We start from the raw sequence: 27,533 nt of genomic DNA, 5'->3' as shown, positions 1-27,533 counted from the left end.
AGATTAATTGCCTAATTATCTTTCCTTCTCCCGTTTGGAAAATTGCCCTCTGGCTCCTCCTCCTGGTTCTGAAATTTAGAAGGATGAGCCACCAGAAGCAGCAGAGGCTTATAAACAGTAGGGAGGAAGCAGAAATAAATTTTAGGTTGTAACTCCAAAAGACAAAAAATTGCAATTATACAACATTTAGAAGCCTTTTTCACACATTGCGCAATTGTTTGTTACTTTTATCACTTGGCACAGGGTATCACTGACCTCAAGATCAACCTTCGATCACCTGAAGATGCTCCTCATTTGGTGTGCTGTTGCTATCTAGTCTCTGCTTTCAGAAGACTGGCAATAGCAATACCCAAAGCACCAAAAGTATCAGCAGGAAGTTCCCTGGCACTGAGAGAAGAAATAAATGTGAGGTCCTCAGAAACGTACAGTGCATCGAAATGCCGCTGCCAGTAAGTAATTAAAGATACATTCAGAAATAATGAATGAATGGGCTGTAGAGAAGTTAAGTAGGAAGCAGGAGACCAAGAAACTAGAATACTAAGCAAAGTGATTATGGTAAACAGGAGAAAATGTATAACAATATTTTACAAACACTTTAATAATCACTTTTATAATCACTTATTTTTTGTAGGGACAAAAAGTATAATGTGTGTGAAAAGGTAGCAATGATGAATTACAAAAATGCATGACAAATAATGTAGAAACAAATTACAGAGAAGACTGCATCAATGTCTGATAAATGTGGAAGGAAAGAAGGAAGAACCATAAAAAAATAATCGGGCAGGGAAGGTCTTCCCAAAACAATCCTGAAAGGTACAGCAGACAAAAAACAAGAGGCTATCAAAAAATGCACGTTTTGGGTATCAGAAAATAAATGAACTATAAAAAACGTACACGTAATTATCTAACTGCGTGTGTGACGCTACATGCCTACACTTTCTTAACGAGCAATAACAGGACTAACAACAATCAGATCCGAGTCCCCCATCTGCTGATAACGTGGGGCACGTTTTACGGCGTGGCCGAGGCTGACAAAACATTTTCCCGATGCCGATGCTAAAACATTTCCGATGTCCGCTTCCTTAACACCGGGAGCGAGGCAAGATGCGCCCGGCCGGCACCGTGTGGGGAACCCGAAGCGCTGCTGGCTCGCGACCCTCGGGCGGCGACTCCTGAGGCGCCTCGAGCGCGGGGACCGCGGGGCAGAGGCGGGAAGCGCCGCCCGTCAGGAGGGCTTCGCCTCAGGACGGCCCCCGCCGCCCCGTTCCCCTCAGGGGCCCGGGGTCCGGCGCCGTGCCCCCGGTTTTACCACAGGACCGGCGCCGATTTGAGCGGGGGCCGAGCGGGCTCTTTCAGCGCCCAGCTGCAGGGGGCAGCGGAGCGGGCGGCTCGCCTCAGGGGTGGGGGGGGGTGTGCGCTGGGGCACCGCGGGGCTCGAAGGGGCTCGGAAGGGTTCGGTAAGCTTCGGAAGGACTCGGAGAGGTTCGGCAGGGTTCGGAGGGGCTCGGAGGGGCTCGGAGGGGCGGGCCCCGGGCGCGAGGCGGAGGCGGCCCCGCTCTACCCAGCATGCCCCGCGCCGGGAGGGCGAGCGGCCCTTTCCCGCGAATTCAGTTCAAAGGAGGGGGAGGGGAGAAGCGCCAAGCGGCGGAGCGCACCGACCAACCAAACTCTTCCAGAACCATCCGTGCGTCACGCGGGGGCGGGCCCGGCGCCGGCCAATGGGGCGGTGCGGCGCCACGTTCGGAGCCAATGGGAGGAGGGCGGGGGCGGGCGCGTTGCGGGCCGTCGGGTTCGGCTGGTCGCGGCGCTGAGGAGGAGCGGAGCGGCGGCGGCGGCGACTTGGAGGAGTTGGGGCTCGGCGCTTCCCCTCCCCCCGCCTCGCCCCCCGCCCCCGGCCGCCCCCCCCCTCCCCGGGGCCCGCTCGCTCCCCGTCCCCCCGGGGCGCTCCCGGGGGCCAGGCCCATGGCTCCTCAGAAGCACGGCGGAGGCGCGGGGCCCAGCTCGGGCTCCGCCGGCGGCGCCGCCGGAGGAGGAGGAGGCGGAGGAGGAGGAGGCGGCGGTGGAGGAGGAGGCGGAGGAGGCGGCGGGGGCTTCGTGGGCTCCGCCGCGGCGGCGGCTCCGGCCGGGAAATCCGGGGGTGCGGCGGGCGGCGGCGGCGGCGGCGGAGGAAGCGGTTACTCGGGCGGCTCCTCGGCCTCCTCGGCGGCGGCAGCGGCGGCGGCGGCGCTGCCCCCCGTGAAGAAGCCGAAGATGGAGCAGATCCAGGCCGACCACGAGCTCTTTCTGCAGGCCTTCGAGAGTGAGGAGCGGCGGGGACCGGAGGGGGGGGGGGGGGCGGCCGCGGAAAGGGCGGGAGGAGGAGGCGGGGGGGGGGGGGGAAGGGGGAGGCTGTGGGGAGCGGGGGGAGGCCGGGGGGCGGCGGGGCCTCAGCCCCCGGCTGCCCGCCTCGGTCCCGGCCCCCGGCGGGCTGCGGGGCTCCCGGGGCGGCCGCTTGGGTGCCCGCGGGGCGGAGGGAGAAGGGACTTCCCCCTCACACACACCTCGGGACGGGGAGCTCCGGCTCGCCCCCTGCCCCCCGTCCGGGTGGTTTTCTTTGTCTGGTCCCCACCGGCCCCCGGTTGGGGCTGCGGGGTGGGAAAGGAGCTCGGGGAGCCCCGGGAGAGGAGCGGGGAGCCCCCGGGGGCGCGTGGAGACGCTGAGGGAGCGCTGAGGCACGGGCACGGCTCGGCCCTCAACTTAACGGGGCTCGGAGGAAAATCGGGAGCGCCCTACGGAGTGCACGGGGGGGTCCCGGGACTGCTGCTGTCACCGCTCGTGCCTCCCCGCTGCGTGCGGTGACAGTGCTGGGGGAAGAGTTGGAGCTTTTGGTGTCGCCTCAAATCCCTCGTAATGTTGGGTCCTTTGAACCTGAGCCTCGTTAAGGAAGCTGCGGGATCGATAATAGCGCGCTGCGAACAGGGCGAGTTGCAAACGGGAGTTTTAAGATGTTTGCTCAGTGTTCGGTGTCGGAGGCTGGGGGGGAAAATTTCCCTTCGCGTGCCCCCGTCTGTCAGAAAAGGGGGGGAAAAGAAGGGGGCAGGTAGGGATCGGGGACGTGTTACAGCGCGAATGTGTCACAGCTGCTAACTGTGGTGTGAATACTGTGGAAAACCTGCAAGAAGTAAATATTGGGTTAAGAAACCCTAACGTGCATAGTATTGAATCGCATTCTTCTCAAATATATTTGTCCCTTCTCGAGGTCATATGCCAGAAAAAGATAAAGATTTATTTTCAGCTTTTCCTGAGCAGTATGGACTTCTGAAACATATGTCTGTTTGTGGGTCGAAAAGTGTCACAGAATTTTTCTGCTTGGGGAAACTGAAGTTGAAATACCAGTGCACTGTCTTTAAATTACATATTACATCACGTAATTTGATGTTTTCATATCTTTCTAAACTATATCACAGATTTTTGGAGACTAAAAAATTGAGATCTTTCTTTAAAAGTCGTGACTATGTATTTTCACTTTCTGTTAAAGCGCACGTTTCTTATCTGTATTCTTCAAGTCACATTACCACCAATTCATTAGGATGGTAGTTCTTAATTTGCATTAAGCAGAATTTTACTGGTATTCATGAGGCTTCTGAACGTATAGACTGCGATTCTTTTAAGATTTCTGTCTCTTTAATACCTACACACCTTTCTAATAATAAATTATTCAGGGTTTTATGTTCATAGGCTTATCTCTACACTTGAATCATATCTTTAAAAATGGGTGAAGAATATGTAACACTCTCCTTTTTCACCTCTAATCACAAAATTCCATAAACCAGAATAAGGTTTTCAGCTATTTAAAATAAATGCCTTGCCGTAATACACAAATAAAAACATTATATTTGTTAAATAAATAGCTGTTTAGTTTCTTCATGTGGAAAACTGAGGCAGCGCTAGTAGCCTTAGCATGGGCATCTAGGCATTTTCCCTTTCTCTTGCTCTCTGTTTGTTCTCTCAAGTCATTTCCACGTTTCTTGCTGATGTTTCCTAATCAAGGTGGCTGAAAAACGGTATTTTTCAGTTTGGATTGTATTTCTGTTTTAAGATACAACCTGATGCAGACAAAAACTCTTTTTGTCCTGATTTATCTTAATTGGTTAAAACTTAACTGAAGGTCCGCTCTTCTGCAGGCATGTCTCACTCTTTTGAACTTTGGTTATTACACCTATTTCGAGTGATGCTGCCCTTTCATGTCAGTATCGAGCAGAGCTCTATTATCTTCCATCAGTTTGCACTTTGAAACAGTAGTTGCTGTAGCAGAATCAACATTTTTCTGGTCCCAAGAGTACAAGAGATTTTGGAAATGAATTTTCCAGCTTAAATGATCTGTGCTGTGTCGTAGTCAACTGTCACTGCCTATTTTTGTTTTGGTACCTCGTGGAAGTGACCTTGGTACTTTCCAGAAGGATAAAACTCGAATCATAAATTGCCTGACTCTGTAAATTTAATGTACTGTTTTGGTCTTGTACCAGACACGTTCATTAACTTGGTGAATAAAATTTACCTGTTCAACTACAAATTGTAATACGTTGAGGTATTTTTTCTGCCCCTCTCTAATGCAAAGCCTGTAAGAAGCATATTTTTTGAAAAACGAGCATAGTTGTCAGGGTTGTCGCGACCAGTTTATGCTACCTTAAACAAGAAGTTGCTTTGTGCTGTACAATAGATGTAATAACCTTTGACTTATTAACTTGGGGTTATTTAGACATCACTGTGCTTCACTTAACTGACTTTTGTGACAGTTGTTTAAAACAAACAACTAACGTGTTAAGCTTGATACTACTGCATCATGGCTGTTGTTCTAGAGGTTTAAAGCATGTTGGATAACACGTGTTTCTTTCTCTTAGAACCAACACAGATATACAGGTTTCTACGTACACGGAATCTCATAGCAGTGAGTAACTGGTCTTTTATCACTCCTTTACTTTGGATTTGTAGGAAACTTAATTAAAGCGTGTTAACCTTTTTCATATTTTTTTTTCCTGCAGCCAATATTTTTGCACAGAACTCTCACTTACATGTCCCACAGAAACTCCCGAACAAATATCAGAAGGTAAAATAATTTTTTGAAAACTATCTTCTGCTACTTAATCAACATTTTGGGATTAAATAAATTAATAGTGGAGGGTGACATCTGCTCTTCAGATGGTGTGTAAACCATTGCTGTGTCTTTTTCAGGAGCTTAAAGGCATACGTTACTTTACAGTTGATTTCTGAGACCTAGGAACTTTTCTGGAATGTTAAGTGTGTGTGACTTTACACTTGTGACTTGTTTTGGTGTTGGGAATATTCAAATATGGAAAACTGTCTGCAGAGCCCTAACCTAACTGTCCATATTTGTTTTCTGTTTTGGGAAGAGCTTCTTAAAAACAAACAAAACTTCATAACTTCTGGGCTTATGAAATGCTTAATCATAAGTATAAGAAACATGTTAGTTTAACCATTTATATAGAAAATCAAACAAAAAAACAAACAACAAACACTTCTATTTTGGTTTTGTTAATCAGTCTTAGAAAGAACCAGTACTCTTTTCTGTAATTATATTAACTGAAAATTGATCTAATTTATAGCATTTTACAAAAAAAAAAAATCCAGCAGAGGCTTTAAAAAAGTTGTTTTGAGCTGGATGTATCTGAGAAATGGGCTTCAGTTTTGACATTGCAAAATACTTGTTCCTATCATGTGAGGTGCTACAGCTGCATGTCAGTTGCTCTTAAAATACATAAATATTGCATCTCAGAATGTGCATGTCGCAGTTGTACATTATTTATTACTAGAACTGCAAAGTCCTTTCAGTTTTATTCCCCTCACTGAAACTCATTTTTTTTATACTTTTGATTTCTTGTAGAGTGAGCACTGAGAATATTTTAACATTTCAGTTCTTACTGCATGTGAACAATTACTATAGGACTAAAATAATTAATCATGAAAACTTAGGAATAGCAACAATCTAATTTTTGCAGACAATTCTAGTTTAAACTATATTTGTATCTTAAGAAGGTAACTTTTGAATGATCTATCAAGAGAATTTGCAGATTTTAATTAAAACAGGATATATTTAGCATTCTCAGATCTCATAGATATTGTTTAATGCTTTTGCCGTTTTCTTAAAATTGTATTAGTAGCATACAACTTCAAGTACTTTAGGATGTATACTGCTTGATCTCGTCCGTTGATCATTTTTTTTTTTTAACTTGAAGTTGCTGCTTGATTTTTCTTACAGAAGTTACCGAAAGGAATTGTTTGCTTATTTTAAAATAGGCTAGAGACAAATTTTAAGAAATAACGTTCAGGTGCTGTTATTGTTTGTTTGCTTTACACCAGAATTGTGCAACAGGAAATTGTTCTTGCTTACTACCGATTTTAATTTATAGTTGGTTGAAATGCATATGTTCTTTTACCTGAATCTTATTCTGTTTCTTTGAATGTCTGCTGTAGTTGCTGGGAAACAAGAAGTGGTACTTTGCATGTACATTGTGTTATCCACTGTTCCAAATTCCGGTTCAAATTCAGCTGCACAAGTAATGCCTAGTTTCTCTTTGAAACATTTTTATTGATTTTTATTGCTGCCCATAATACTCTGTTCTAGAACTGTGACTTTGGTTGGTTGGTGTTTTCATCCATAACAGACAAATTAATAGTGATTTCACTCACTAGTTTTCTGAAAATACTGGCTTACTGAAATCAGTCTGCTAATTAGGTCTTGGAAGAAGAAGTAAAACACTTGAGTATGTTTTTCTTTCTAAAAACACAGTGATGCTGCAACAGAAGTAAGCCAGCACAGTTGAGGAGGGAAAAAAAACAAAACAGTTGCTACGGAGTGTGTTCTCCTCTGGGTGCCCCCTGCCTTTCCGTGCTGTGTCAGTACTGTGGTCTCTCTCTGCTGAATTAAAAGGCAGAAGTTGTAGCTTAAAGGTAGTTCAAACTGTTTGGCTGTTTTTAGGGCATTGACTGAGGGACTTGAACTAAACCTCCCCAGGAGGCTGTTTGCAGACATGCTGGCGAACACTTCCAAATGTGCACAAGGCCTTAGTTGCCATTCCTCATTCAACAGAAGTTGTTAAAGTATAGGGTCCTGACATGTTGCTCAACCTGATGCTTTAACAGAGAAAAAATATCCAGACTAGAGTGGAAGATCCTATTGAGGCTTACATTTGGAAAGCTTTACATACCTAACTTCGGTATAGCTAAAATTTTGGCAGAGTTCTCTCTGCAAATAATTATCTTCTAGAGCTGTGTAATTCTTAGTCTGCTTACATTAACCTTTACAAAGTATGCAATGTATTTATTTTCCCTGTGAGACTTAGTAATTTTGCTGCTCTTAAATTCCCGATCATTGTTTTGATGGCCATTTTGATAAACAATATCATATGTAAACTAAACAAATTATCACCAAGATGTATACAGTTTAACTATTACAGTAGTAATTATGGCTCCGCATCTTTTATCTCTAGCCCTACAGCAGTCTGAGAAAAATGCCAGATAAATTTATCACTTGGAGGTAGGGAAGTAAAATTGCATTTTTACGAAGAAACGATCCATTGATGTTGGTTTATATGATAAAGACTGAGAAAATGTTGATACTGACCAGGATGCTTAAAGTATAGGGAGTAAGTTAATGAGCAGGTGTCAACTTACGATGCAAGTCATCATTGTGTTTTGTTTCATTGAAGGCAACAATTGTTTGAGCAGTATTCTTTGATAAAATGATACTTTATGGAAAATTGAAATGGATTTTCAGCCTGTGGGGCTGTCTTTAGGTGTCACTGTCGTGCTAGATCAAATGATGTAGATGGAAAGATGATACTGTATTAATAAAAGTTGCTTCCCATACAGTATTTGGATAAAGGAATATTTCTTTATTTAACGCTGGAGTAATGGCATGCTACTATGATGTGACTTTTAATACTTCATTAATTATTACTGTGCTGTACTGGAATAAGAGTGGGTGGAGAAAGGAATGTGCAAGATGCACATACTTGTAGCCCAAGTAAATGCTGTCCTAAAAATCCTGGGTGTTAAGGGCTATTATAAACTCAGTTTTGTCCCCCCTTATGCATGAGTAAAGAACACAGTAACGTAAAAACAGTTCTCTGGGTTAAAGGAACGTTAGTACTTCCTTGTGTTCATACAAGTTAACTTCAGAGGTAACAAATCTGATTTAGTGTTTTTTTGTTGTTGCTATTTTTACCTTTTTCTGAAAGGTTTTGAGGATTTTTTTCTAACTTTTGACTAACCTGAGTTTGACATTTGGAAAAGTTACGCAATTGTTATTTGTGAGTATTAACGAACCAGAAAGTTTAAATGCAAGCTGTGTTAGACAGCGATATACCTTAGGAAAGGTTGTGAAGCTCCCCCTTTCTTGAAATGTTAGTTGGTTTGTGGCTCCTGTTCTGGCCGTGACTTGACTTTGCTCTAGAGCTGCTTTGAGGGAAATCTTTAGTCTGAAGAAAGCCCTCTAAAGATCGGAGTGTCTGCTTGCTGTTCTGCAGACTGCTGGCTGATTTTGAGCTTGTGCAGTGTGTGCGTGGATGTTTTTCCCTTAGAATCTGAAACTTTCAACTCCTCTGTTCTTAACGTAACTAAAACTGAGCATTGCAAGATTCATATTAATAATCCCACACTTCAGCATAGTTGAGTCACTTCTTGAATCTGTTGTCTGCCTGAACCTGAGGCAGAGTAGAGCTTTCAATCAATTATTGTTTACTACGCAGAATTATTTTTCTTACCTGACTGCAAACATGTACTTGGCTTTCTGGTCCAGAGTTACTATTTAGCCACATGTAACAAAATCATTCAGAGGTATTAAATGCTGAATGTAGACAATGTTTGACATCAGTGTGTTCAGTCAGAATGTAAACAATGCCTCCTGCTTCCCCATAGAGGTCACCCCCCGACATTTTAATAAAAAAAAAATCATGTATTTGCCAACAGATTATTTTATTTTTATCTCATTTCTCTAAGGTATAAGATGCAAAGAATGATACCCTTACTGTTTTTGTAACATTACTCATCTGTGCAATTTTGTTTGCCTCTAAGTCCAAACATTAGTTTTCCTTTAAAGAGAAATTGGAAGACTAGTCCAGAAAGTATTGAATAACTTCTGTTCATGAGTGAACTTCATTTAGCAGTAATATTAAATGATATAGATATATATATATAGTAAAAGAGGCTGAACATAAGAGCATGAACAAACTGATATTGTCAGAGAAAAAATATTTATAAAGGGGTTATTCTCTGACATTGTTGTCATGTTTTTTCCTCTGTTTCTTATGAATGATTTCTAGGAATATCTTAAAAATTCGTTGCTTTTTCTATTGTGTACATCTGATGCAAATCTGTGAAGAAAAAATCTTTGATCATTAGGCTTTCAACTTTTCTTCAGATAATGTTTTTGTTATTTGATCAAGATTAAAGTAGTGATGACTGGAGAATTAACTTGAATGCTTCTAGATGTCATGAGTGTTGCTAAAGCAAGAAGATTTTATTTGAGCTAAGTTGAAATGCCGTTAGACATTCATAGAAAGGCTGAAATATGCTGTTAAATAGCACTTATGAGCAGTTAGATCACTTCTGGAAGGTCTCTATTTTCATTATTTTGATACTGCTTGAAAAGCTGTATTGCAGATATTTATATAAGGGCTCTGTGAATGGAAGGCTAAAATTGCATATGTAGGTAGTTTTTAATACAAAATCAAGTCAAAGTTTTGACTGATTCTTTTTTTTTACATATGGGAACAGTGGCTACATTTCTTTCTGCTTTTTCTTTACAGGAAAACGTTCAAAGTAGATGACATGCTCTCAAAAGTAGAGAAAATGAAGGGAGAACAAGAATCTCACAGGTACTGTTCTGCATATATATGTTTGTGCATGTAGGAATGCTAAATCAAAAAGCTTTTGGATTGACAAAATGAAGGTGATAGAGTAATTATTAGAAGCAAGGTATTCTGGTGAAAACTTGGAGAAAAGCAATGTTGGATAAACTCTTCTAGTATTTGTAGTGCCCTTTCTTAAAATGTGTAGAAACCTGAAAGAGGTATTTGTCTTAACCTTCTTTGTGATATTGATTATATCAGTAACTAATATGTATGTGCTGAAATTAAAATAAATAAAGCAATAGTATTTTCCTGTAGCTGCCTTTGTTCATCGGGGGGGGGAGGGGGAACACTTACAAAAACTGTTATCGTTATTTAAAAGATCTTATCGTCGTCCTTTTAAAGCTGTACCAGGGAAACTAGTTATAAAATGTTTTTATTAAAGGCAGCAGGACTTGCAGTTTTCCTTTTGTGATTTTCTAGTGAGAAATATTGCTCAGTCAGAGATTTATCTTGTGATCTGACCACACGCATTTCTGAACCTTAGCATAATTCTAGCTGAGTAACAGTGTTCTGTCTTTAAAAAATAGTTGGATTATTTCAAGTCTTAATTCAATATGGAATTGTTAGATTGAGGGGGGGAAAATGCTTAATGAATTATAATCGTGAAATGGTAATTTAACTTACCTATTGATTTTGTCATCTTAATTATATAACACTTATTTAAATGTTGGATAAAGTTCACATTTTGTCAGGTCTTACTACGATACTTCAGAAAAAAATACTTGACGTTTGAACTTGCTGAGTTTGCCGTGTTGTATTTGGTAAAAGTCCAAGTTCAGCAGAGGCACTGAACTTGGGAATGATGCATTTCAGTTCATTTTTATCCTAGCCAATGGCAAAAACAAATTGCAAATCTGCGTAGTCTGTTATTTCAGCACTATGACGTGTCAAGAAAAAGTTTGAAAAACTTACTCACAAAAGTAATACAGCATATAATATGTTCACATTTGAATGTGATAGAAGAAAAAAGGTCATTATCTTAAAATTGTTTTCTTTATGTATGATTTATTTAAACACCTAAGCTTTTTGTAAAGATATATATATGATGGGAATAAACCAATCCATTGTAATGACTTCCAGAATTATTTTCTTCTGATCTATGCAATTCAGCCTGAGATCCGTTTTAATCCTGCAGGTTGGCTTTGTGTTCTTTTTAGGTAGAAAGATTGTAGATGATTTGCCAAAACCCTTCTTTTTAATGTACTTAATGGATAATGGGAAACAAAGCATTCTGGAAATTGTAAGACAAAAACAAATGTTGAAAGACTAACCTAAATTGCTGGAATGTGTGAAGAACCATTCAGGATTTTTTGTGGTGTGGTTTTCTTCTTAACCAGCTATTCTTTTTCCATAGTGTTTGCAAATAATTAGTCTGCCTCAGAGGCAACCATTCTAGATGGAATTTAGTTTGAAACAAATGTATAAATTCTGTGTTTCAAGAGATTTTATACATTTTCCTAATAGTATTGTTCATAATTATCTTTTGCTTTGTATGTTATGGTTGCTTAATAGGCAAATCTCCCTTAAAAGACAAGGATCAAGTTGAAACAGAATATAGATTTGTTTGTGTTGGTTTTATGCTTTCAAAACTATAAAAAACATTTTAATCTGGAATTGGTCTGGAGGAGTAACATGGCTGAATGATGCAAGTTGGTGTAGACAGAATCCTTCAAATGCTCACGGATACTTGTTACCTCAGAGCTTTCAGGAAAGTGTTTAAAATAGGTTTTGAATGTCAGGTATCTTTCTGAGAAGTTGATGAAGATGCTTATCTGGTGTTCTAGTGTGACAGACGCTTTTTGTAAATTCTGTGCACCTTAAAAATACTGGGTGGTTTTGAAACCCATTTAATTCTGGTTTTGTGAATACTTGATTTGAATTGAAATGCATTCTATAATTAACAAATTGAAATAAAATGGGCCTATGATCAGCAGAATAGTTTAGCCCACAAGCTGCAGTGCTATGAAACAAAGTAGATGCAACTATTACTTTGTTTGCATGTGTTATACCTCTGGCTTCACAGTTATGAAGATTCTGCTTAGCGAACTTGAAATACGTGTACAAAAACTTTGATTCCAAATTCAGGGTGAAGTTCTAGACAATTTCTACCAAAAATCATTCTGTTGTTGACAAAGGTTTAGGAAATGTGTGCGTGCCTGTGGTGGCATGATCTCGCCTCTACATACAGCACCCTTCTATGGAAGTGTTTAGGCCCCTACCTTTTCCCCTACCCTCCCCAGTTATGGAATATAGAGAGTGAATCCGTCTGGAAAGAGAAGACTGGTCTACAGCTGTGCCTTAGTGCACGCTGTTCCCAGACAGTTTGAAAGCAGGTGGAAGGATGGGCTCTGTTGTGGTTAGGCCTGTCCTGAACATCAGTGAATGGAGTGGCTGCTATGAGGAGAAAATACTTCTTTGTTCTAACATATCCTTTCTTTTTTTTTCTGTTTAGCTTGTCTGCTCATTTGCAACTTACGTTTACTGGTTTCTTCCATAAAAATGGTACGTTGGCAAAATTCATTCATTATACCATTAATTTGTGTAACACCTTTGAAATTAGTACGGATTTGTGAGAGGAATTTGTGAACAGTGTGTTACAATCTCTGCTGCTTGGATGCAGATTTTAATTTTGTTATTCTGTCCCATTATTTACAGTACTTTTAATTGTTCTTTCAATATGTGTTAGTCTAATTGTAAAGTAGCTAACGCTTCCAGGGTTTTAGTCAAAACAGTGATTTTGATGAATACTTCATCCATTCAAACTTGGAAGAAACTTGAAGTAGAGCTTGATGAAAGAGTTCCTGAAGAAAGATTTTATGGACATAGGACTTTGAAGTATTTGAAGTATCTTTTACAAACAAAAGGAAAAAAAAACACAACAAATTCAAATCATTATCAGCTTTAGAGGTTTTGAATTTAATGTAGAAATATGCGAACAAATTGTATCAGTTAGAGCCTAGAAATGTGGAAAAGGCCATGCTGGGGATTATAAGAGTGCAGCTGAAAACGTTTCTTGGTGACTTGCAATAAATTTATTGTGGTTTTTATGCACATAAGGCATTACCTCTCAAAATTGGAATATCGGACTTCCCAGACCAGAATGAATGGTTCTGTTCCTTTAACAAAAGCAGAAGTTACATGCTTTATGCTGTATAGGCATGGGTAAACTCATTGTCTTTTTACTTTCCCAAAAAGAAAAAAATTACCTGTTTATCCATTAAAATTAAGCAATGTTTCTATTTTTTTCAGTTAAAAATATTCTGTATAACATCTTAGTCCTTGGATGTAAAAGCTACTTCAATTCTTGTAACGGGTTCTATGCTTCAGTCTGGAATCTGTCATGTTCCATCAAACTATTTTGTGTTTAACTGGATCTGTTCAAGTCAGATGTTTGGAAGTTAAAGTTGCAAATGTCTAGATTTCAGAATCCCTTTTTTTAGTAAACCAATGTCATTCTGAGAAAGTTCTTCAAGTATCTTGGCTTGTAAAGTTCTGCTTCTGGAATTTTAGAATGCTGCTGGTCTCAGTGGATACTATTCATCTTGTTTCTGTTCTTATGAATTTCATTTTATATGTTGCCTGCAGATCTTTAGATGAGAAAACAACACAAAATGAGGACTACTGGGGCAGCAAGCAATAAGAATAAATACATCTTAAATTCAAATGCTGTTCTGGAAGGATCAGATTTTGAAGATGTTAGTAAATTCCTCACACATGGAATTTAACCTAGTGGATAGGATAGTTGTCTCATAGTTTCTGCTGACTGGCCTTGCCTTTCTTACTGTGTAGTAGAGGTGGGCTGTAGGAGAATTTTGAAAATGTTTGACTTCTGTGTGTTTTCAAATGTTTAGATTTTTTCTGTACTGTTAGCTCTTAAAAAACTCCGTTTGCTTTAAGAGAGAGCGAGAGTGTGATGTCTCTTTGTACCATGTAAACAAATGTCACAACATAAACAATGTATACTTTGGTAAATATTAAATATAGAAAATATTTTAATTAATGAAGCTGGCACAGTTAGCATACTATTTGTCTGGATAGAAAAATATTTAGGAAACTCTTGAAAGAAGAGTGTGTGATGGCTTTTTTGTTTGTTTTCTGAGCTTCTTTATTTGCTAAGAAAAGATTTCTAATATATCTTATATTTAAAATTGAAAAAATGTTTTTTTAACTGCTAGTACCTATAGAGGACTTACTGAAACTTTCAACTGAAGCACATTAAGCTTCTTCAAAGTAACATCAGGAGGGAAGCAAGTGAAGATGCGTGGGTTGAGTTCTCTTTAACATAGTAAAGCTTTGCCCTTTATACCTAGTGAGCATAAAGAGGTTTTTCATTGTCGGATTCTTTGTGACAGGGCTAAGCTTAAGCCATTTTGCCATTTAACTTCAAAATGTGTGTAAGCCCATAATGGTATTTGTAAGACCTTAAAAAGCAGAAATAGTTTCATGCAGATCTGTTCAATTTTGGATGATCACTTTTTCAGAATTTCTTCCACAAATTCTATTTAAGCATACATAGAATATTTTAATATTTTTTTCCATATTAGGGCATATTTCCAGAATAACATCCATTCACGTGACTAAAATTTCTCTTTGTAGACAGTGAAATTTATTTTAAAAGGCAGTTCTTAGTTGGCATTGGTGATGTACTGCTGGTTGTAGCCATCTTGAAGATTCAAGGTTCTAGGAAACTTAGTGTGAAGAGGCTGTGATGCCAAGTCTCATTTTATAAGAGTTTTTTTTTGGGTTATTTCAAGAGTCATTTAACAGCTATTTGGCATAGGCTTAACTTCGTATAATTTTGTGTTGTTTTTCTTATAGCATCTGGAGCTTATGTTTTGATAAGAAACAAATTCTAGGTTTATAAGCAGTAAAGTTAAAAATTATGGGAACTAATTTCACTTATTTTGGCTAGATCGTGTCCTGCTGTGTCTCTGGACTCTTTTATGAACCTACACAACAGATTCACTTTCAGTTTTTACCCACAACATGTGCTCACTCACATGTATAGTGTATGCTATTCTTTGGCAAGTGGGTTGTCTTCACAATCCATCTTTGTACCTCTAGTTCTAGAATTGAGGTTTAGGAGGTAAGGGGGTCATTTTTGCAGTTTTTTTCTGTTTTTGTGAAAAATAAGGTAGAATTATTTTAAGGATGAAAAGAAACCATGAGTAAAGAATGCCAAAGGTTTAGCAAGTTTACTGTTAAATGTTAAATGTCAATTATGCTAATGTTTTTAATCTGCTAGTGGTAATTAAGTAGGATATGTTCTGAAGTGGGAATTTACCATAAGCTTGGGCAAAATTGAACACTAGAATTGACTGGAGGTCTTTGTGCCTGAAAGTAGCTATGGTTAGAAAGTAATTGCAGATGAATTTACACCATTGAACAGATTTTTAATTTTTCAGAACTTAAAATATTTTTCTGTTTAGATAAGCCATCACAAAACTCAGAGAATGAACAAAATTCTGTAACCCTGGAAGTACTGCTTGTGAAAGTTTGCCACAAGAAACGAAAGGTAAAAGTGATTTGACAAACCATTAATACGTATTAAAGCAAAATGTGTACCTGATTCTGGAACATATATTTAACATTACTATACAAGCAGCTAATAGTGAAATGTTTGAGTTAAATTTAGTCTTTATGAATTAAACAGAAAACAATTTCTAATTACGACTGTAAAGGATTCTTCAGAAGCAAGTGTACTTTTTTTTCTCTGCTCCCTGAGAAATAACTGGAAGTCCTTATAAAGGCATACCACTTTATTTTATTTGAATTTAGCTTGCTTGTAAATCATCCGCTCATTCTGTATTTTGGCCACCTCTACTTTCACTTCTTTTTTTGTATCACATAATTAAACTGTTAATTCTGTTGGCTTAAGCAAATTGGGAAATCACAATATCATAAAATAGTCTGTGCTTTTTAGGGTTCAGAGATGAAAAGGAAGAAGTTGTAATTGTTTTGAAGTCCTCGGTCATCTGTCAAATCTTCTTTCCTTCCTTTTTCTGAACCTATGTTTTTATGTTGATCATCTCAGTTACTGCAGATTTTAGCTACTATGAATCAATTTTTATCTTTTTTTTCCCCCCCACAGCATCTTTGAATTTACCTGCTGTTTTAGATATGTTAGTTTCACGCTAGTTGCAAGTTATCCTCACAGCTATGGGAGCAGCAATGCGCACTATTATTTTTAATCAAAAAGGGAAATATTTACAGTGATAATTCTCTATTTTCCCTAAGAATTTTAAACTGTTATGGCATAGTTTTAAGAGCTACTGTTGTTTCTAGCTAATTTTGTTCTTGTATAGATAAGTGTAGTAAAAGGAGGAGGTGCCAGTGATTATTTGAAGTATGTTTTACTGTGAATTTCATACTTAGGCCAACTTGCCTTGTTTTTTCAATATTACACAGTGTTCCGTGATCTATCTGAGAGATACTGAATATAGTAAATCCCAGGTAAGTGGTTCTTTATCTCCCAGATAGCACATAAGTGCACTTTGTAATATTGGAAGAAGATAGGAAGCCCTTGGAATATATATATGTAACCAAAACATTTAATTTCTGTAGGTAAACAGAATTAAATTAGCATTACTGGCTGTTCTGCAGTTTTTCTGAATACTTCATGTCAGTGTTAATTTAATCACTTAGAGAAAGATGGCTGCTGTCAGAAGTGGTTATAAAATGCCAGGTTTCTTTACGCTTTCAAATATCTGTTTTTACATTTAGAACCAGGACTTGTTATTCTGCTTTAATTTACATCTGTTATAAGGCTTATTTTCAAAAAGAGGACAGGACAAGTACAATTCATAAGTAATATAAATTTTCACACTTAATGTCTTTATTTTGTATTCTAAAAACCTAAACCTTAGATCTCTTGTTTTCCTGCAGGATGTCAGTTGTCCAATAAGACAGGTTCCTACAGGTAAAAAGCAGGTGCCTTTAAACCCAGACCTCAGCCAAATAAAACCAGGCAACTTCCCGTCACTTGCGGTTTCCAGTAACGAGTTTGAACCAAGCAACAGCCATATGGTGAAGTCTTACTCATTGTTATTCAGAGTAACTCGCCCAGGAAGAAGAGAGTTCAATGGACTGATCAATGGCGAGACTAATGAAAACATTGGTAACTTCAAACTTTAAATAGACTTTTATGAGGTTTATCTTGCAGGCATGTATACAGTTGTCCTGATCTATGGTGTAGGTCCTACTTGGAGAAGGCAGTAATAGATGAGTGACTGAGGTGGCTTTACTTGTTTTTACCCTTTTAAGATACATCTGAAATATAGTTTGTAGCTAGAAACTGTGTTTCTATTTATGTCAAAATTGAACACCACTTTTTGTTAATGTGTGATGGTGTTAGGCAATGCTGTGATGGGGGTGGCAAATAATGAAACTGTGGTCTCTGGGACTGCCTCTGTCAGTGCTGGTCACTACTGACTCAGATGGAGGTGTGGTCATGATCTCTCATCAAAACTAAACGACTTGCCAATAAATACCTTTTTCAAAATTGCTATTAAGGTATTTTTTTTAGTTTTATTAAGGTGTTAATGTTATATCACAAATGTTGCAGCCTTGAAGACTAATACAGATTGAAAACTTTTTCTTACTATTTTACAATTGAAGAAGGAGGAAGGCCAAATTCTAAATTGTTTATGCTGACAGTAATATGACTGGACTATAAATATGCATGAATGTATCTAAAACATGATTGTCATTATGCTAAGTGCTCTTTCTATTGGCACTGAGCTGTTCATATGGCACATCTGACATAATCAGCAGCCAGTGATATTTTACAATTGCACAGAAGCTGTTTGATCGTTTAAGTTTGTGCCTATATAATAATTGAATGCAATGTTTGATATTTACAGATGTCAATGAGGAGCTTCCAGCTAGACGAAAAAGAAACTCTTCAAATCGTGAAGATGGAGAAAAGACATTTGTAGCACAAATGACTGTATTTGATAAAAACAGGTAATATTATCCAAAACAGATATTTCTTCTGTTAATTGTTGGGATTTTTAAAAAACACTAAACCTGAACCTGCTTTTTGATTTCATTCTTGGATGTCTTTTGATGCATTTTTAGTTAGTAGGTACAATAAGAGCCCAGGCTCATTGTCTTAAAAATAATTAAAAAAAAAAAAAGAGTTCTACAGGTTTTGTAGTGCATGTTCTGCATGTAGTACATGAGAACTATTCAGTGATAATAGTAAATTACTCCCTTTTATGAACTCGAATGTTGTCACATTAATATGCATCAGTTAGTATCAATATACCTGCCCAGCTTTGTGCTGTTGTAGTCAGATATCTTCTGCTAGTACCTAATGAAGTTCTGCGTTATTACAGTGAAATCATACTAATGGCAAGTTGCTCTCTGGAATGATGTGCTGGTTATGAAGTTGTTACTGTGTTCTAAATAGAGTAAACGAAGGTGTTACAGTGGCTTCTGCAAGATGCTGTCAAGAAATAAAACAAAAGGTCTCTGGTTTAGTTCTGCTGGGACACTTCTGTTTTAATATATTTCACATGTGAAGAAAAAGTGTAGTTTGCCTCTTCCAGTATCTCTGACTGTATAAAATAGGATACTGAGGGGTCAGGAAACAAACAATTTTTTTTCTCATATCTGCACTTCTTTCATTAGGGATGGTGTTTTTCCTAAGATTTACATTTAGTGGCCAAATAAATTTGCCTGAAGGTCTGCATTTAATTTCAGGGAAAGCTAGTTTCTGTGATATATATATCTATATATATATAGATAGATAGATAGAATGTATCTATCTATCTATCTATATATATATAGAGAGAGATATAATATATATATATATTATATTATTCTACATAATATATTATATATTCTACATTATAATAGGCAAACAATAAAAATGAGCTGCTTTACCCATAACACATATTTGGTGTTGACAGGCGCTTGCAACTTCTGGATGGTGAATATGAAGTGGCCATGCAGGAAATGGAAGAGTGTCCCATTAGTAAGAAAAGAGCAACGTGGGAAACAATACTTGATGGGAAGGTAAGGGGTGTTTCAGTAGCTGAAAGACTTGTCTTCACTTAAAAGATTCTGGATTAAGGTGAAATGCAATTCAAAGTGCAGTAGTCCCTGAAAATGGATTAGGTTAAGCAGACAATAGTACTTCTGGAAGGATGGAAACAAGTTAAATTTAGGTATTTGTTTAGGAAAGCTTTGGCTACACTGGATCATTACACAAGCAGATGGTAGTAACTGCAGTGGCCTTTCAGTAAAGAAGGCCTGAATATAACAAAAAGCTCTTAAGAGATTGAAGAATTTCATCTTAAATGTAGGGTGTGCCATCTCCTTCAGTTTTTTTTTTTAAGTATATCTAAATGTATATGTTTGTGTTGAGAACACAAGAAATTTGATTAGAAATGACATTTGTCCCCATTCTGTGAATTTCCTTTTATGAGTTTTGTATGTGCTAAGACACTAATTCTGGTGGGATTTTGCCTTTTTTGCCCACCAGAGGTTGCCTCCATTTGAAACATTTTCTCAGGGACCTACACTTCAGTTTACTCTTCGTTGGACAGGAGACACAAATGATAAGTCTACAGCTCCTATAGCTAAGCCTCTTGCAACACGAAATTCTGAAAGCCTCCCTCAAGAAAACAAGCCTAATTCTGTTAAACCTACTCAGACTATAGGTAAGCAAACTTTGGTTTTGATGCTGAGTAGTCATCTGCTTAGCAATTCTGTACTTCAGGGTTCCTGATGTACTGGTGGAACTGCTTCAGGTAAACATGAAAAAGCAAAAATGAATGGGTTTATGTATCCCATATGTTGTAATATTTTTAAGGTAAGTTAAATATTATCATGACTTTAAAGGTCCAACTATTTTTAGATTTTAAAGTGATTGTATACCATGGTCATAAATCCTCATGTGAAATAAATCAGTAGGAAATCTATGACCATGACTTCCATGATTTTCTGCTTTCCTACGCTCTTCTTAACTGCTGTTCTACGAATACTTGAAATCATATTATTTAGGAGTTCACATTTTTATGCTTTGTAGGAAGAGTTTAAAATTTGGTGGATATCAAGAGATAAATTTAGCTCTTGGAAAACACGGCTGTTATTGTGAAATGTGACAGAAGCTATCTAAGTATTGCACTTGTATTTTGCATTTCTGGATAAAGATAACTCAGGTTGCTTCAGAAAGCTTATGGCCTGGCATTTTTGAAGCATTTAGAAACTTTTCATTCTATTTTTGCTGTAATGAAAGGCATGTCTTGTGAAGTTTTGGAATATAAAAGTTATATTTATCTTAGATATTCATGTAAAACTTTAAGCACTATTAGAAAAAAAATATGAAATTGTTTAATATTTTTATAGGTATGTATTAGAAAAGGTATGCATTTCTTTATGGCAAGTCTGTCAGGGATATTTCCCTTTATATAAGTTCAGCTGATCAGTATTGGTGCTGGTTTATACCTTGAAAATCTCAGTCTTTATACAGTTGGCCCCACAGTAATTTTCAAAGAACATGCAATCGCACACTTTTTTAAGCTCATGCGTAATTTAAAAACATTAAGAAATAAACTTGCTGTCAAATGTTTGGTGGAAGATTGTGGTATTAAAATGTGTTTAAATACACACAAAAAGCCCAGTATTTTTGTCCTCGCAGTTGTTTACAGCTTGCAAAATACTGGGATTGTTGCTGTGTTGGGGATATTGATACCACAGACCATTTAACTGAACACTTGACGATGTACCTGTACAGCAGGTAGCATGTGTTTTTGGATGATAATTATGTCAAAGAATTAAGCTTAATATAGTGGTGATGTATTAAATGTGAATTAGTGACTAGTTTTGTACATTTGCATAATTGTAATTTTCTTGATGTTTCTAAAATCATGTTTCTTCCTTGCTGTCCCACAACTTAGCTTAAAAATGTCTTCTTTACCTCTTCACTCTAAACTGAAATGCTTGTCTATACCTGTGTTTTTTTCAGCTGTGAAAGAATCCTTGCCAACAGACCTTCAAACGAGAAAAGAGAGAGATGTTTTAAATGAGCCTCGACAAAAGTTGCGAATATTTTACCAGGTATTGAAAATATCCAGGTATTGCAAGTAATTATAATGTTCACGCCTGAGTTGGCGAAAGTTTTGGTTTTGGCTGGGTAACTGTCTCATTTGCTATTTTTGTGGATATCTTAAGGAGTCTCAAATTCATGTAGGAAGAGCCATTCCACATTTCTTCTTACAGGAAGTATTCTAGGAAATCAGTGTTCCTGGGGCCATGTCCAACATAGTCCAGAATACAAAGGACATCTTTTGTTAGACATCTGGAGGGGGAGAGGTGGTCTCCATAGGGGGCATGGGGAATTCTTGAAATACCATTGTTTCAGTAAAGTGAGCTCATTTAGCACTCCCAAGAACTTACTATTACAGTAGAGATTTCCTGAAATTATGTCCAACCTTGCTGGGGGGCTGGAAGGCTAACAAGTGAAATTCATTTGATGCTAACACTTATCTTTTCTTTGTTTGCGTCAGTTCCTTTATAACAACAACACAAGACAGCAGACTGAAGCCCGAGATGACTTGCATTGCCCGTGGTGCACGCTGAACTGTCGGAAACTGTATAGTTTACTCAAACACCTTAAGCTTTGTCACAGCAGATTTATCTTTAATTACGTTGTAAGTGTATTTTTGTAGTTTAGTGGTGTGAGACGGTGTGCAGTTTGTCACAGATGACATATTGACTGCAGTGACATTATTGCTAGCTGGTTAAGTTGTAGGACTATCTACAAATTAACTGCAGCTTCCTTTGAATGTTGACATGTTATATGAGGCACAAATTTGTGGGTTGCATTCTGACTACAGGTGCTGCTTTTGCACCAATGTGATTTTTGTGATTTAAAAAGCAATGTAATCTACAACTGGTTAGAAGTCTCTTGACATTTTAGGAAGGCAGTAAACATTTAAAGTTAATATTTCCTTATGCTGATAAGGACCTATTCCTACTAGTCTGACCTTAAATAAAAATTCTGTTATGCTTATTTGAAGATAATGTAGTTTCCTATGCCCACTACACTGCTCAGATTATTCCAAAACTTTACTCCTTAGCTGGTTAGAAGTGTTCTAAGTTCTAGTGTGCTTGTTAGAAGAATTTTGCCAATACTGTCCTTAATTTAAGAATTGGTTGTATTGAGTCTTCTCATACAAAACAGTAAGATCATAGAGAAGGAAGTTTTAGTATAATTTGTTTCTAGCAGTTAATTATTTGGGTGGTGTAAAAGTAATCTAGAGCTTTGTCATCTTATTGATGGGATGATATTTAAGGTATTTGAAATTGAAACGGTTACTTTAAACCTCTGGGTATGTTGCTAAACATATTTGCGATTATCTGTTTCAGTATCATCCAAAGGGTGCTAGGATAGATGTGTCTATCAATGAGTGTTATGATGGCTCCTATGCAGGGAATCCCCAGGATATCCATCGTCAACCTGGTTTTGCCTTCAGTCGTAACGGACCGGTCAAAAGAACTCCGATCACACACATACTTGTATGCAGGTAGGGAGGCTGAAAAGGTCTGTCCATACTTGTGTGGGATAGCATATGCACCAGACTTGTGAAACCTGGAGACTTTTACGTCTATAGCTGTGTATAAGCAGTGTTAAATTTCACCAGCATTAAAGTACAACTGTTACTGACTGAATAAAAGGCTTTTGAGGAATGATACCTTCACCTGTGGTTTTACATCCTTTAAGTTGAGGCATCCATCAACATGAGAACTTGTTTTTGTAAACTGCCTCATCCTAAAACTTCCCTTTCCCAAAGGATTGAGTGTATCTTTTTCTTAGGGAGGGGTTGTGAGTTGGATTTGTGTTTTTGTTTTTGGGATATATTTCTTTGGTGATTTTTTTTCCTGAACACTTCTGTAAACTGGAGCCTAAAAGAAATTTGTATTAATTACCATACTTAGGATTTGTATGTTTGATTTAGTAGTTGAAAGCAGTTACTTTTTTCCTTCTGCTAGGCCAAAGCGTACGAAAGCAAGTATGTCAGAATTCCTTGAATCTGAAGATGGAGAAGTAGAACAGCAGCGAACATATAGCAGTGGGCACAATCGGTTATATTTCCACAGTGACACATGTTTACCTCTCCGTCCACAAGAAATGGAAGTAGACAGCGAGGATGAAAAGGACCCTGAATGGCTACGGGAGAAAACCATTACTGTAATTATCCCATTTATACAAAACTACTTTCAATGGGTTGTGGTTTTTAAATGATGAGCTGAGTTGTTTGGGGAACAAATAGGGTACATGTTGTGAAAATGATGTATTTATTTTGAGAGTAAGTAGAAAATGTTGTGATGCTCTGCCACTAATGATGTAAATTAATGGATTCAAAGTTTTTATTTTCAAGTGCGTCTTTGGTTGCAATGCTAGCTCAGTCTACATGGGTCCTAACAAGTTTTCTTTGTTATTTGTGGCTGTTTCTCCTTGAAAGAGGAGGTGCTGGTGATACAGGAGTACAGTGCTGTGTATATAATATGAAAATAATTTATCACAGATCTCTATTTGATCTGAATGCAATTCCAGAACTTCTTAACAGTAGTCACTTCTGTGATGTATACGTGACACAAATTGACTGTAGGTGTACTTTCACCACTTGTCAGTGGACATGCAGTTTTCTCATGTCATGTTTTCTTCTCTTTTTGTCCTTTCTCTACTCCTTTATCTTTCCAGCAAATTGAAGAATTCTCTGATGTTAACGAAGGAGAGAAAGAAGTGATGAAATTATGGAATCTTCATGTTATGAAGCACGGGTATGTTACGATAGACTTTTTTTGACACAAATCATATAGATTTGGTTGACTGTTCTGCATTGTAATTCACTAAGCACTTAAAATTCAGTGCTTAGAAATGGATTGTTAAAGGATGATTTGGGAATAAGTTTTCTGTGAAGCTTTAAAAAGTTCTTGGGCCTACTAGTTCTTCAGCTTTGAAAATAATGAAAAAAATGCAGATGTTGAGATTTATATAATAGTCTGTGCAGTTAGCCTGCAACAGTGTGTATCAATGTTTCTTTTTGCTTTTGAAAATGTTCTACTTGGATAATAATGGATTTCTAATTTGGCAGGTTTATTGCTGACAATCAAATGAATCATGCCTGTATGCTGTTTGTTGAAAATTATGGACAAAAAATAATTAAGAAGAACTTGTGTCGAAACTTCATGCTACATCTGGTCAGCATGCATGACTTTAACCTCATCAGCATAATGTCAATAGACAAAGCTGTTGCCAGGCTCCGAGAGATGCAGCAGAAGTTAGAGAAAGGAGAATCAGCCTCCCCAACAGATGAGGAATCTTCTGAGGAACAGAGTGGGACAACAAATGGATATAGTGAAAATAATATGAGAGAGAGAATTTCAGAAATGGATAGCATCTCAGGTGTCACAAAACAGAGCAAGAAACAAAAGCTCTGAAGTCAAAAGTCAAATTGCATTTAACGGACAAGCATTGAAGTGACATTCTAGGGTGCATGAGCTCTATAAAGAATTACACACAAAAAATACAGAGATTCCAAACAGGCACTGCTGGATGGAAATAAATGATTTCAACAAGGATATTGTTTTAACAGGGTTCCTATTCAGTTAATTATGCAAGTACTACATGTATATCGGTTTTGGTGATGTAATGACAATATAAGAGTCTGAGCATGAAGAGCAATATGAAAATCTTTCTGTAATTTTAGTAATTAGTGTCTTAAAAACTTTATGGAATTTACATAATTTAAGTATATGTAAAACAGTTTTTATATTAAGATTTTTGCATCTGTATCTGGCTGTTTTTCCTACCATGAAGTTGTGAAACATTGGGGAAAGGGGTTTGGGATACAGTTTCTGCTTTTCTTATTTAGAAGTTTTCCAGTTAGCTTTTTGTGAAAATAATGTCTCACTATTTAAAGTTTAACCTTGATCCTTGTATTTGAAATCATTTATCGATTGATCATAATTGCAAATTTATTTTACACTAAAATTTTGAAAGTCGGCAAACTTAGCACTTCCTTTGTCTTGTGCCTGTTTGGAAAGATCTTGGCTTTTCATGTTGCAGACACAGTGAAGTACCACCGTGGCTTTTTGAGGTTACCAGCAGTTTGGTTTTCATGGATAATTCTGATGTATTGATCACACAGTGTACCATTTTAAACTTGAACATTAGCTCCTTTTATATTTTTATTACGCATTTACACAGCTACACAAACTACTTGATGTAAACCCTTTTTACTGGGGTTCTGCATCATAGTGTGCCATGCTAAAGCCGAGAGTCTATAGTCAGTATGTAGGCATTACGTCAATGAACTTCTTTTGAAGTTTATGCCTGCTGTTTTGCCTGAGTACAGACTGCAAGTCCAGGCCATAGGTTTAGCTTTGGCTTTTGAGATGCCACTCTTGAGGGAAAAATGCACTGTAAAATTGGACCAGAAAATGTGTTGCACTTCTTATGCAAGTATTCTGTGATGTATTGTATTCAATACAGATACTAAGATGCTGACTAAACTATATTTGAGCAGTTTTGCACTGCTGTTAACACATTTTATGCATACGTTTACAGATTTTTTCCAATGGAAAGTGGTTTCACTACTGGTACAGTATCAGCACCGAAGGGTTTATTCCAGCAAGCACTGTGGTTGAGTGACATCACCTCAATTTTTTATTATCCTTAAAATATTGCATTTTTCATATTCTTTATTTATAAAGGAACAATGCTGCTGTAAATACAGGTATTTTTAATTTTTTATTTCATTCCATCACCATGAGATGCAGTTCCCTATTTGTTTAAGGGGTATATAAGCTTTCTAATGGTGTCTTCAGAAATTTATAAAATGTAAATACTGATTTTGATGGTCCTTAAGATGTGTTTAACTGTGAGACTATTTAACTAATGGTGTGGATGTGATTTGTCATCCAGTATTAAGTTCTTAGTCACTGATTTTGTGTACAAAATAGGAAAGAGGGAAACTGCAGCTTTCATTACAAACTTCTTGAATTTGCCAGCTCTCTGAGTTTTAGCAAACTCTAATTATGCCTCTGGATAGTACATCAAGCATTTCTCTCTGGCTTTAATTCGCTAAAGCTGTGCACATATGTAAAAAAATAGATTATTTTAGGGGAGATGTAGTTCTAGAATTATTGCTTATGTCATTTCTTAAGCAGTTATGCTCTTAATGCTTAAAAGAAGGCTAGCATTGTTTGCACAAAAAGTTGGTGATCCCCCCAAAAAACAGTAATGAAATTACTTCTGTCCAGTAAACTTTGTATGTCATGTCAATTTATAATAAAAGCTGAAAAAATCCCTTTGTTTTCTATTTATAAAGATGCCTTTTCTATATGTACCTTTTGAGAGATTTTGAAGATATCGTGTAAGCTGGTTAAAAATTTGAATGGTACAGTAGATATTTAAAAAAAAAAAAACACAAAAACAAAACAACGAAAAAGTTCAGTTGTTTAAATGAACCATTGTTTTTACATTAAATGTTTTATTTGAAATCGGCTTTTGTACATAAAGTTCAGTAATATAAAATCTGCCATGATGGTTGTCCAGTCATTTTGTGTGTACATAAAACGGCCACTAGGAGCACCTCGTGTAACTTGATCTTCTGCTTGTCTGTTTAACTTTAGATTCATGCTCTTCCTGTGCTGCATAAAAGTAGCTAAGTATCTGTCCAGTCTTTTCATTGTATGTAAGGTATTGCCATAAATTACCAGATTTTGGCTGTATTATAAGAACTTTAATTCTCTTCTTTTGAGGTTAGAAGCAAGTACCTGAGACAAGTTGTGTGTCACTGTTTAGAACTGTAATTTTTGTAACTGAGGAAAAACTGTGTGAATGAAGCATATTGCTCAATGTTTTAGTTACAAAACATGTCTTATTTATGTACAAGTGGTTAATGTTTCAAACATCTTACGAGATGCACTTTATTTGGAGCAGAGTTTAAATTGCTATCAGTTTAAAACTGCTTCTGGCATTGTGGAGGATGGGTACTGCAGAAAGAAGTGAGGAAGGAATTGCACTGCTCAGCAGAAAGCAGAACAGTGGCTGTTGAATACCTGATGCTGAATACCTTTTTCCATGTTAAAAATAATTCATATAATGAATACAGAATGACAGCTAGATTTAGTAAACTGTACTGCGCTTGTCTGGTATACCGTTTTTTCCTAAAACTGGCACAGTCCTAATCTAGCCTTCAGTATGTTCATGGCAGATTTTTATGGTACTTGGTGGTCACTTAAACACACCTGGTCTGTAAACCCCAAGTTGGAACCTTTGACTAATGTTAAATTCAGTGCATTAAATACCACAGTCAAAACTGTTATATGAACTTGTTAACTTTAAGTGTGTGTTGCTTTGAGCGTTTTGACTGTAGTTACAATTTTGTCTCTTGAGATACTGTCAGGTGGGGTAGGAAGGTAGAGATTCACTGCCTGGAATGGAGCAGTCACAATTTGAACAGTGCTCTTTACTATGTTAAAGTAATCACTTAACAAAACAAACAAAACCAGCAATTTTATTTCTACTTTGAGAATGTAGAAGCCATTCTGTGAGGACAAATTTGACAATGTTGTTCAAAATGAAGTGTTTCTCAATTCACA

At 37.7% G+C, this 27,533-nt stretch overlaps 1 protein-coding gene across 2 annotated transcripts; it reads left to right on the top strand.

Annotated features, from left to right (window-relative positions):
- Positions 1–1,556: 1,556 nt before the first annotated feature.
- On the top strand, positions 1,557–26,468 carry SUZ12 (SUZ12 polycomb repressive complex 2 subunit). 2 transcript variants are annotated; one of them, XM_068654986.1, is made up of 17 exons: positions 1,557–2,299; positions 4,881–4,927; positions 5,022–5,086; positions 9,807–9,875; positions 12,364–12,413; positions 15,341–15,426; positions 16,320–16,364; positions 16,797–17,028; positions 17,774–17,876; positions 18,827–18,932; positions 19,402–19,579; positions 20,887–20,978; positions 21,428–21,571; positions 22,290–22,447; positions 22,914–23,112; positions 23,626–23,705; positions 24,020–26,468. In XM_068654986.1, the coding sequence occupies exons 1-17, from the start codon at positions 1,567–1,569 to the stop codon at positions 24,363–24,365; spliced, it is 2,733 nt and encodes a 910-aa protein (XP_068511087.1). In that variant the 5' UTR covers positions 1,557–1,566; the 3' UTR covers positions 24,366–26,468. The 2 variants fall into 2 exon arrangements, with proteins under 2 accessions (XP_068511087.1, XP_068511089.1); XM_068654988.1 differs by lacking the exon at positions 16,320–16,364.
- Positions 26,469–27,533: the final 1,065 nt, after the last annotated feature.

This window comes from Anas acuta, chromosome 18 (assembly GCF_963932015.1).
Source record: "Anas acuta chromosome 18, bAnaAcu1.1, whole genome shotgun sequence".
NCBI classification, from domain to species: Eukaryota; Metazoa; Chordata; class Aves; order Anseriformes; family Anatidae; genus Anas; species Anas acuta.
The sequence above is the reverse complement of the archived record's forward strand: the minus strand, read 5'-3'. Positions and strand labels throughout refer to the sequence as shown.